At 42.7% G+C, this 12,678-nt stretch overlaps 1 protein-coding gene across 1 annotated transcript in view; it reads right to left on the bottom strand.

The window, feature by feature from the left end:
- CDC73 (cell division cycle 73) overlaps positions 1 to 12,678 on the bottom strand; it is a 126,829-nt gene that overhangs the window by 6,087 nt on the left and 108,064 nt on the right. The window contains exons 14-15 of the mRNA XM_066625898.1: positions 6,665 to 6,826; positions 5,620 to 5,720 (exon numbers count right to left, since the gene is read on the bottom strand). Coding sequence (XP_066481995.1) covers positions 5,620 to 5,720; positions 6,665 to 6,826 — 263 coding nt within the window. The remainder of the gene's footprint in view (positions 1 to 5,619; positions 5,721 to 6,664; positions 6,827 to 12,678) is intronic.

Here is a 12,678-nt window from a genome sequence, read left to right as displayed (position 1 = left end):
ATGATACCATTAAGTCTTCCTCCCTCTTCCGCATGGTGGTGGATGGGCAAACAAAACGTGACAGCAGGACCAGCACAATGAATCTGAAGTAAGGGTGAACTCTCTGATATTACCGACCTTGCCAGATTTGCTGACAGGATAGGGGGAGAAATGTACACTCCCCTGAGGTTGTTTTAGGAAAAAATGGGGTGAACAATGAAATAAAATAGATGGCAACTATGCTAATATAACCCCCTTACAAACCAGGCAAGGTTCCAACCTTGTGTCACTTTGCTTTGATCACTTCTCACACTATGTTTGTACATTGAAAATGAAGCCAACAACATAGGCTACTATATTTTGCTTTCTTCAACTCTTGTTCCATATGTTCCAATTAGTATGACAGGTAGACCTGAATTTTCCCTGCTTGTAAATTTTCCAATGGTGAATGCAGTGATGCCTGTTCTTGTAACTGCTCCCAATAAGAGGTATTGCTGCACTTGCGTTTTGTCAATAATGTGGTTACTGCTAATGCCAGCGCAGATCACTCCCACATGATTTTCTGCACACAGATAGTATCTGAGTGGCAAACAATGAAACCCTGTGGGAGCATCTGCTACGTTATCAGAGTTTGTGTAAGAGCAGACATAAAGCTGCTCAGCCCCTGGCCTGATGAATTCCCTTTAATTCAGATAATTCTCTCTTCATATTTGTTACTGGCTATTCACAAATAATTGGATCACAGAGTGTTTCCCAAACGTTTCAGCACCAGGACCCACTTTTAAAAACAAATCTATCGCAGCCCATTAGACAAAAAAAATCTAGAAAGAAATATTTTATTAATAATATTATTATCAGGGTCCTGTGCTCCCAGGGCTGCTAGAGACCTTACATATAGTATGTGAGTGTAGATATTTGCTAGACTCTCCCTAGACATGGAGTTCAAGGACTGTTCCCCCAAACCTTTACAGTTATTCCGGGGTACCCAGAAGGCTAAACTGGAGAACAAGATGTGCAATTAGGGACTTCCAGGCCAGACAAAAGGCTGAAACTGGGTTCACATATGTGATCTATGGCACACCAATTACTAGAGAAAACTGGACATGTGACATTTTAATTTGAGGGTATGAACCTCATACCATAGGTTAGCATTTCAACTATTTTCTTATGCAAACCAGGCAAGGGTGCTTACAAAAGTGTTTTTTTTCAATGTTTAAAAAACGTTTTGTGGACCACCAAAAATCAGCTTATGATCCACTGGTGGGTCCTGACCCATTGTCTGGGAAACACTGGGCTAACAGATATTGTCTCCGCCTTTCAAATATTCAGAAAGGCTGCACACATCCAAAACAATCCTGAACCAATTACAAGACACTAAAGCAAGGAAGATTTTACCTTCTGTATGACTATGCTTTACATAGCCTTGTTGTAAAGAAATACTGCTTTTACTTAGACTAAAAGGGATTTGCTTCATGAAAGCTGTGGAGGTCAAATAATTTATAGAAACATAAAAAGCATGGCATTATTCTACTCAGTGGCCTCTCGTACAGATTTACAGCAAAGTGAACACTGCAATTATCCTGGATCAGAAGGGTTGTGTTACCGAGTTGCATTCCCAAGGAATCTGTTACTGTTCATCTATGGATGGGTCACCTCTTAAATGAAAGCAGTGCATTAAACATGCCCCATGCAGAATGTGATCTCAGAGAAGTCTTAGCCAGTTTCATTAATAAGGATAAGACAGAGAGGTAGAGGTTTCTGTTGCATTGTGGCTGCCGCTAAAAACCTTCTCTTCTATAACTTTGGTCCACATTACAGCAGCAATGTGTGTAATGCAATCCTTGTGTTGATCCCCAATTTGAGCAGCTATTGCCCAGTCCCTCCAATGAAAGAGCAGAAATGGTGTGAAAAAGAGCCAAGGCAATCAAGAAACCTATGTGAGCAGCCTTTGGTATAGCATCCGCACTGGAGCAGGTAACCTGTGAACTGGATCTTAAGGACTACTATTGGAGCCCTTATCCAATTACTTACATAGGGTTTATGCACAGCGCAAAAGAATATGAAATGCAAAGCACTGGCAGCTGGCATTAAAAGTCACCTAAAGGGCAATTCATTCAAAACTTTTTGGCATCAACAAGTGTGCTGTGTTACGTACCATCATCTTTATGTATCAAGGACATCTCTAACATTTATAATAAAAATACTAATCTCATACTATGTTATACCAATTTTGCCTTTTAAAGAGAGCATACTAAGTTATCTATCAAGGATATATGCATTTACAAAGAAATCTATGAATGTCAAACAGATCCTTTGAGTTAGGAGCAAAAGTATTGAACAAGAATCAATCCACTAAAAGTGACCTTCAAGTTCAATAGACTTGCATTAACATGTGATTGCAAGTAGACCTTTTAAAATGGCATTCAGATAAAATATTCATGTTGGTTAAAATGCCAAAAATACAAAAACTTTACATTCAAAACTCCTACTTCCTTACAGACATCCCTGAAATGAAAGGATAAAAGAGATTATTCTCTACAGAAGCAATTGGTACATAGTCCAAAAATAAACAGAATTATTTCACAAGAGGTCAAGAGCTGTAGACTGGAAAATACAGGATAAAGAGTGTACTATTTTAAGCTTGGTTCAAGTGACACTTTACAGGATTTTAGCCAGCATAAAGTGATATTGTGAGATACTGAGAGATAGCTGGATGTGTCCTAGATGGAATCTAATCCAGGATTTGCTTGATACATTTAGACATTTTCTTGGATTTTACTGCAATCGGCTTTTAAAAAAAAAGAAATTTCAATCTGCCCTAACCAGCTTTAAATCTTTGTTAATCATTATTGTGGAAGTAAGCCAGTTTGCCTCTGGTAACTTTTTGGCTTCCATGCCTGCAGGAAGGTCAGGAGCTACACTATTCCTTCAGCTACTCTCCCTTGACAGATGCCCAATATTGTCCTTCATACCATGCTTGTGCTTATAAATGTTTCCTGTGCCATATTAATGTATCTATGACAGTGGAAGAAACTCAGAAAGATACAGCTCATCTCTGCTTATCTTGTGAACATGTTAACTCTTTTAATTTTCCTACTGCGTTAGCTCCTTCCTTGTTGATGCTTGTTGCTTAGAATGTACATAATACTTACCTAATCAGCATACTTAAGAATAGTTAACATTTATACAGCACTTTCTGAGAGTACAAAGTGCTTCTCATGTACTATCCTGACGTCGTAACAATCTTGTAAGAAAAGTGCATATTATTACCTGAAGATTGCGGGGGAGGGGGCTGAGGTTGAGGAGTGGCTTGTGTAAGCTAACTTGATGAGTTCGTGTCCAAGGCAAGATGCAAACCAGGCAACTCCTCGTTCACAGCTCTGCCTTCTTAACCACTATGCTGCACCAACACTTAAGGTACATTATTTTCTTGTAACATCTAACCCATCTTATGTCAATATTAGTACCCCAATATTGCAGATGAGAGGCAAGAAGTGTGTGCACTATGTTGTTTCTTCCAAATAATATCATTAGCTTTGTACAGCACCGTGTGTCCTAGAAACGTGTTGCTGTTCTTGTACCACTAATGTTCAACTTTCTCTATGTCTGAAGTCACTTGCCCAGTTCAGATGAAGTAATGAATTCTATCTTACTGGACTTTAAGTGAACCTTTGCATGCCCTCCATCACCTCCCCTTTTGTTCCTAGCTGAAACACTTAGTGGTTTCTTAAACCACTGTTTGCCATGATAAGCAGCATTCTGTGTTAATTCTAATTTGCATAACAATTTTAGTTTGTTTTCTGGAAATGGTTCAGTTCTGCAGAATCTAGATCACTGTAAGTGTGTGAAGGCCAATTGGAGGGAAGACAGACAATAATGGGGCAGTATTGGCTAAGGGACTGAGATGTTGAACCAAGGCAATGGAGAGGGACCTGTACAACTTAGAGAAGTCCAGCTGTATGTGATTAATGCAAGGTATTCCTGACCAATCTGTGACAGAGGCTTTAGCAGTGTGATATAAAAAAACATTTTTCCCTATAATAAATGGACTCTCAGGTATACAGTGCTAAGATCCATATTTTCTCATTGTCCACACAATCCACATTGTGCACACTGTCACAGGTCTTCAGGTTGCTGAACTTGCAGTCGGCAAGTTCAGTGGGGAAAAAAAAGTAGGGTTTTGTGTAGAGTCACAAAGGAGTACAAAAACTCTCCAGGCACATGCAAAATCAGGGAGCCATGGTTCAGGGAAATGAGGAGCCTGCTCAGGAAGAGTGGGATCTACTTACACAGAATTGAAATGCTGCTAGTCACATACTCACGCCAACTGAAATAATACAAACACATTACATGCTCACAGCCCATGAGTTGGCTAGTTATTTCAAACCAGGATGTGAAATTCTCCACAAGCAATCTGATTGCTTTTTAGACTTCTTGGCCCAGGTCACAAGGCTACAATGACACTAGGAACCACAACTGACAGAATTCTGTCAGAATCAACTCTAGAGATTGCAACCACTTTAGTGGCCATGTCTATGGACTAGTATCTCTAGCACTGTTGTCACCCCCTCTTACCTATCTGGATTCTTAAACACTTTTATGTTTCTTCAGAGCTTGATTGGGAAATTGCTCTGGTTCCAACAGCAGGTTATAAATGTAATAACTGACACCCCTTCTTGCCTCAAGTCCCTGTCTTTTCCTCAATCCCTCCCTTCAATTTGCTCCCTCTAAAAGTACAAGGCCTAATCTAATTCAAGTACAAGGCCTCTAAAAGTTCAAGGCCTAATCTGTTCTTCAGCTCCTTGTCTCTGTGATCCCCACCCCTTATGGTATAATCCTACTGTGCCTCTGCATTGGCAGTGTGTGTGCTTTGCTGGTGCAGGCTGCTGCAAACATACCTTAAAGCACTTTGTGAAAGTGCATAAGTTAGAACTGGTAGGAAGGTATGTGTCCTTCTACCGGTGCCAGTGCAAGTCTTGATGCATGCCAGAGTAGGCAAGCTCAGTGCGGGACAGCAGAAGGGTGGGAAGAGGGTGAGGAGGTGGTGTAATGGGACATGGGGAGGGTGGGGGGCAGGTGAATCGTATCAGGGAGGGGGGCGGGATGTACAGCAGCAGTGCATGCAGTATCCTCTCCTGCCCTTCCTGGCTCAGATCTGCCAACCTGGATCTACTCAACTTGTGCCAGCAATTTAGCAGGCATAGGTCTGAATAGATCTGTTGTCATAGCTGGGGCTGACCTCAGAGTAAGGGGTCAAATAATATCCTTTTAGCTCAAGGAGCCTGACAGAATTCCCAAAACCCCAACAGAGATACAGTGGAGCCCATGTTGGCACCCACTGCATAGGTGTGGGGGAGGTTGGATCAGACCAGACTGCCCGTTTCCCTCTATCTTGGTCTTCTCCCTAATCTTCTGCCTGATTCTGCAAAATGTTTTAATCTCAAACTTACAATTTCTTTTGGGGGGGGGAGGGGAATAAAACTTTTAAACAAACACAATTTTCTTTCCTTCATATAAATGCAAAACAAGCTCTTTAGTTCCTTGGGTGCCACCAGACCAGCAACAGTACTATAATACAGTATGGACAATCCATAATTTTAAAAAAAAGTTGAGAGTTTTAGTTCACAGGTAAAACCTTACTTTTTGCAAAGATATCAACAGGTGATCCATCAGGCAGCAACCATGGCCAGCCCTTGAATTGCCAAGCAGGACCCTGAACAAATACAGCCACAACACGGTCCCTGGAAGAGGGGTGAAAAAGGAGAAGAGAAAGACACTGAACCTTCCTGTATGGTCATTTCAGCAACCGAACTAACGTGACCCAGACTATTAGCATTCATATATTGTCTAATACAATCTTCCAAGCATTCAGGAAATTTTCACAAATTAACCATTTCATTCACTGCCCAGGAACCCTGGCAGTTCTGCTAGTGCATTTGTTAATGCCTTATGCATGTTCAAGTAGTGGACTAACATTTGACAATCAAGACTTATCATGGAGTATACTAGGATCTCAAACCATGTCAAGCCACTTACAAGGCCAGTGATACACCTGAACATTACAAGCAAAGAGTAAGATGATGTGGTGGGTAAAAAAATGTCATGGGGATCATCTTCTTCCTCCACTGTTACTGCACTTTACATTAAATACATTAAGTGGCCCAATGTTATCAGTTTAACACTTCCTTCAAAGACAATACCTCACCACTGTAGATGTTGCATGCTGTAACGTACTCTTCTTTAGGAATATTAGCCATATATATGCATATTGTGCATACACAAAACAGTCATTCCAAAGCAATATCAAATTGCCAGAACCCATCTGACAAGCAGAATAAAAAACTTAGTGTAGTGAAAAGGTATACTGCCAGACTGAGACTTCAGCAATGAAGACAGCTTACCCCATCCTAGTTGTCAGCAATAGGGCTATTCTGGCACCGATTCCACCCCAACAATAAACAGTAATCATTTTATATATAAATTACATGAATGATGTAAAAGTGACATTTGTGATGGGAGAGAGTAGGTTGAATGCTTGGATGGTTTGTGCTTAAATCAGTCATGATACGATATTATTGCATTCACATATCAAGAGTTTCAGAAACATATGTTATGCAGCTCTGGTGACTTTATATTCTGGGTTAGAGGAAGGAAACATCAACAGTAACAAAAAACCCTCCCTTACCAATCCTGAGGCATAAGTTTTAGAGGTTGATCAACCACGCGATATGGTACTGTAACACTGACGGTAGTTCCACCAGGCTGCATCTGGTCTTTCCTTCTCTGTATTAGAGTTTCATTTTCTCGTTGACAGCCTTGCTTTTTCTTTTCATTGGATGGCACAAACCTTAAAGATGGACATTAAAAGAGAATGACTAGACTCCTACCAATTGATTTTGGGACAATCCAGGCATTTTGTAGTCTAAAGGAAAAATAAGAAATTGAACAGAACCACAGTAAGGTTTTTGACACTAACTACCAACACTGTCTCTAAAGGGATCAAAACCATTTCAGAAAAGCCCTAGAACACTACAGAAAAGACAAATATGTCATTTAAATGGGTATTTACACCAGAAACAGTGTCACTAGAAATAAGATCCAGGTGGGTAGCTGCGTGTAGTAAAAAATAAAGATTGTCATTGTCCTTTAACACATTATGAGACCAAAACATTTATTATAGCATAAGTTATTGTGGCCAGTCTACTTGTGTCTGTCAAAGTGGACTTTAGCCCATGAACGCTTATGTCACAATAAATTTGTCAGTCTTTAAGGTGATACAGGACTTTCTGCTTTCACTAGAAATAAGACTAGATGGTCTCGCAAAAATTGCAAGCCTTAGGCACTTTGATCCTAGAACACGCCAAGAATGAGTGTGCTTCAACTGTTGTATCTCCCAAAACAGAGAAACTCAGGCCCTGCTAATTTATGTACATCCACAAAATTTATTGAAATTCATTATTATTCATCATTGCTAAAGCAGTAGCAATGAGCCAAATAGTGTCTCCAGCTATCATATTCCAATATTCACAGTATGTGAAATTTTTCTAATGTACACTACTGAAAAGAGAGAACATATACCATAGTCTTTCAAGACTGAAGGTTGCCAATACAATTTTGACCAAAAATGTTTACAGCAGCAGGTAAGAGAGAGTTCTAAGTAAGAAACAATCTGGATTTTATTGACTCAGGTACATTCATGACAGCAAGTCGGTCCGTCAATGAAGGCTATTGAGAAAACTCCACAGTCAGGGGATTAGAGGACAGGTGCTCTCATGGATTCAGAACTGGTTGAAGACCAAGAAATTTCCAGGACAATTTCCACAATGGAGAGAGATGAAAAGTAGTGTGCCCCAAGGATCTGTCCCAGGACCAGCGCTTTTCAACCTGTTCATAAATGACCTGGACACAGGGTTGAGCAGCGAGTTGGCTACGTTTGCAGATGACACCAAACTTTTCCGAGTGGTGAAGACCAGAAGTGACTGTTAGGAGCGCCAGAAGGATCTCTCCAAACTGGGAGAATGGGCAGCAAAATGGCAGATGCGTTTCAATGTAAGTAAGTGTAAAGTAATGTACATTAGGGCAAAAAAATCAAAACTTCACATATAGGCTGATGGGTTCTGAGCTGTCTGTGACAGATAAGGAGAGAGATCCTGGAGTGGTGGTAAAGTGTCAATCCAATGTGCAGCGGTGGTGAAGAAGGCCAATTCTATGCTTGGGATCATTAGAAAAGGTATTGAGAGCAAAACGGCTAATATTATAATGCCATTGTACAAATCGATGGTAAGGCCACACCTGGAGTATTGTGTCCAGTTCTAGTCGCCACATCTCAAAAAGGACATAGTGGAAATGGAAAAGGTGCAAAAGAGAGAAACTAAAATGATCACTGGGCTGGGGCACCTTTCTTATGAGGTAAGGCTACAGTGTTTGGGGCTCTTCAGTCTACAAAAGAAGTGCCTTGGGGGGACAGGGGACATGATTGAGACATAAAAAATTATGCACAGAAAGGATAGAGAGATGCTCTTTTCCCTCTCATACAACAGGGGACATCCACTAAAACTGAGTGTTGGGAGAGTTAAACAGACAAAAGAAAACATTTATTTACTCAGCTTGTAGTTGGTCTGGGGAACTCACTGCCACTCAATGTGGTGATGGCATCTGGCCTAGATGCCTTTAAAAGGGGATTGGACCAATTTCTGGAGGAAAAATCCATCACGTGTAACAAGCCATGATGTGTATGTGCAACCTCCTGATTTTAGAAGTGGATTACATCAGAATGCCAGATGCAAGGAAGGGCACCAGGACGTAGGTCTCTTGTTGTCTTGTGTGCTCCCTGGGGCATTTGGTGGGGAGATACAGGAAGATACAGGAAGCTGGACTAGATGGGCCTATGCCCTGATCCAGCGGGGCTGTTCTTATGTTCTTAAGTCATTAGCATCATATAATTGTGCTGAAACAGAAGTAGTTAGACAAAAGGCATATTTTAAGTTCAAACAATATAAACAATTGAACACAAACACCATATTTAAAGAACGCAGATACTGAATTTTCTTGCTTTCAAAAGTAATAAATAGCTTCTTCTTGGGAATGGTCAATAGAAGTAGAATCACTGGCCAATGACTTATTTTCAGTGATGAAAACAATTTCCCCCTTTTAAAACTGAGTGCAGTAAGTGGAGTCTGCCAATCTCCCACTCACAACTCTGCTCTTCTTTGCATTGGAATATTAAAATCAATCTGGTTGCAGGCACTGTGCTTATTTCAGGAGGTCAACATTTGTGATACTATAAACCTGGCTACTGGAGGAGATGCCTAGACAAATTTAATATTAAAGTTAGGAAATATCTGCCATATTAGAAAATTTTCCATATGAAACAAAGTAAACAAAATGAGACATCTAGTGGCTTACACACAAAGAAATAAAGGTATAAATGACACCTTTGCCTATTAAAAATGCTAGTCATACCTATCATGTTTATATCGTCAATTAGCTAAATATGCCTTTCAAACAGCAGTCAAAAAAGTTCCATCCACGTATAAATTATAGTAATCATACTAGTATTAAGGTTTATCACTGCATTGCTCTTTTATGAGACAACCGATGTAATGCCAATCAAACAGAAGTGCCAACACAGAAGTCAGGGAAAAACTATTTTAGCATGTTTTCTACACAAGTTGGGGATTAGGAATGTAAACAGCAAATTGTTCGGTGACCTATTTTTCCTGTGATCATGTGTGAGTTTTTAAACAGATTTTCTGTCACTCACATTGCTTATGAAGAACCCCTTTTTAAAACAGCAATTTCAAGTAACGTTTGCCGCATTTTCTTGAAAATGCAAACAAAAATATTTCATATATGATAACTTTGGAACAGCAATTTTTTTTTAGTACTGTACTGTCTCAGGCCCACTTCATGCAACATGTGAAGAAGCCATGGAGTTTTATAATATGGACAAAAGTAGGAGATGCAACCAAGAGCGAGTTCTAAAAGTTATGCAATTGTGAGAAAGCATTATATTCCAAGAAATTGACCTGTCAGGCTTGATACTCTACAGCAGGGGTACCAAAATCCCGGCCTGGGGGCCATCTGTGGCTCTCAGGGACCCCCAATCTGGCCTGCGGGGAGCCCCCAGTCTGGGTCTCTGAAGACTTGCTGGAGCCAATGCTGGCCCGACACAACTGCTCTTAGCGTAAGGGTGATTGTTCAACCTCTTGCATGAGCTGCTTCCTCCACTGCTTGCTGTTCCACATCTGTGGAGCAGCAGTGGCAACAAAGGAAAGGCCAGCCTTGCTTTGTGCAAGGCGTTTTATAGGCCTTGAGGTATTGCAAGACTTTCATTCATTCATATAAGTTCCATCACCAATATATTCACTTATGCAAACTTATTAAAATTTTAAATAATTTTATTTAAAATTTATTAAAATTTAAAATGTAAATTAATTCTTTTTTTTTTTCTGGCCCCCAACACAGTGTCAGAGAGATAATGTGGCCCTCCTGCCAAAATGTTTGGACATCCCTGCTCTACAGGATACCAGGAGAGGGTCTAACACCAATTCATAAGCAAAGGTACTGAAATGGCAAATCACCACTGGATGTGGTATCCAGCACTGATCTCTTTCTTCTCATTTGTATTGCCAGTCACCCAGCTTAAGTTTTCAAAATGGAAATACAATGTATGGTAAATAAACTGGCACATCACACTATATAGATGGGATTTCTCAAGTGTTACCTGAGAAAATCAGAATCAATTCAAATAGACTCTCTTAATTCATTCTGCTTCTTGCAGAATGTACATGAAAAGTCAGCATAGTATTATGTTATCAATAGCTTTAAACTGTCAGGAATTTCTCTTCTACAAAAAATGAAAAGATAAAGGCCTTTACACCCTATTTTACCCATGGTGTATTCTGCCCACAGTTTTAAGTTGTAGAACACTAATGATTCTGCAACTTCTACCAACTTGAAATGAAACCTACAGCCAATGTTAAGTTGGAGAAGAGGTGGGCGGAATGCCACCCTTCTTTTCCCAGAACTGGAATTCTCAGGTAAGAAATTCCTACTTTCTCTGGGAAGGAAGGGTTGGCATTCCTACTGCTGGGATATACCAGAGCCAACCAGAAGGGTGGGCCAGCGAGGGAGCTTGCTCACTGCCTCACCAGCTGTGCAACACCTTACACCCCATAGCGGCGTCCGATGAGGCGGCTGTGGTTATCCGTTATTGCTTGGCAAAGGTGTGAACCGAAGGCCACGTTGCTGCCCTACAGATCTCCAGGAGGGATGTGTACCCATCGAATGCCACCGTGGTGACAGTACTCCGGAGGGAGTGGGCTGTGACCCCCTCTGGGGGACTTCCCCTCTGGCCTGGTAGGCCAGCTGGAGCATGCGCTTAGCCAGCGCGCCAGCAAGCTAGCTGAGGCCTTGTGGCCCTGGTTGGAGCCCTTGTAGATTACAAACAGGGCCTCCGATTTCCTAAATTCCCTAGTAAGCCTGGTGTAGTAGCACAGGGCTCTGCGCACATCAAGGGTGTGCCAGGCCTTTTCCTTGGGGTGGGTTGGCTAGGGGCAGAAGATGGCAGGATTAGCTCCTGTACTTGGTGGAACAAGGAGCTAATCCTGTTAAGCTAATCCAATGGTTCCCCAGATTCTCCCCTTCCCACGCTCGCCCGACAGTGAGGGATGGTGGTGGTGGCATCTGGTGGGGGTGCATGTCTGCCTGGGGAGTGCATGCTGGGCCTCCGACCACCCCTCCTGGCGCTCACCCACTGCTGATGAGGGGTTGGCGGCATCCACTGGGGGATGTTTACCCGGCTCTGGTGATGCTGGCTGGCTGGCAAGGGGGGCGCTGAGTGAGAGGGGCCACGCCGCCTGCTGGCCTTCTGCAGCCACTGCCTCTCCACTGCAGGGGGGAAGGGCGGAGAAGGCTGAGGCGCTCCGCTGGTCCGAGAGGCTGGCGGGGCACGGTGATGTTGGGGCCCCACGGCTCTCCCAGCTGCTTGCCTGCAGCAGGTCCTCCCTCAACAGGGGGAGGTGCCCACCACATGGTTGGAGCTTTGCCTGCTGGCTGCCCAGCTCCTACGAGAGCGGCGCTGCTGCTGCTTCCTCTCTGTGGGGGGGGGGCTGAAACTGCCCACGCTGCTCGTCCTCAGCGCTCTACCTTGCATTGAGGGTGCGGGGTGCAGTGTTATGCCCTGCGACACACAGGTGAGGCTCTGGCTGCTGCTCAGAGCCCGGGTGAAGGCAAGTTGGGGGGGGGGGAAAGAGCTATCCCCCCTGCTCTTCAGAGCAAAAGGAAAAACAAAAAAGGAGATCGTGCAGGAGCATGACTGAGGTCCATCTTTACTCCTGGAAGGCAGGACCGGAACTGGGGACCAGAAGGAAGCCCCCCCAATGTGGGAGGAGTATCCATTCAGTCGAGGTTCCGATCCTACCTCCCAGGAGGAGGGGCATCCCAGCAGTAGGAATGCCAGCCCTTCCTTCCCAGAGAATGACATTTCTGTTTGACCCACATGGGTTAGCAGATGAGTGTGAGACTACAGATGGGGGGGGGGTAGGACCTCCACAAGTGGAAATGCCATCCACTCCCAGAGCAGTTTGAGTCCAAGTGTAGGGTAAGAAGCTGGTTTTCAAAGTCTGGGTAAAGCTAACATTAGTGCTGGTGCAGATAAAATACTATGGGTTCTGGCGGTTGAGCTGTTGCCTAGCT

This window comes from Tiliqua scincoides, chromosome 4, assembly GCF_035046505.1.
Source record: "Tiliqua scincoides isolate rTilSci1 chromosome 4, rTilSci1.hap2, whole genome shotgun sequence".
NCBI lineage: Eukaryota > Metazoa > Chordata > Lepidosauria > Squamata > Scincidae > Tiliqua > Tiliqua scincoides.
This window is presented reverse-complemented; position numbering and strand designations above follow the sequence as displayed.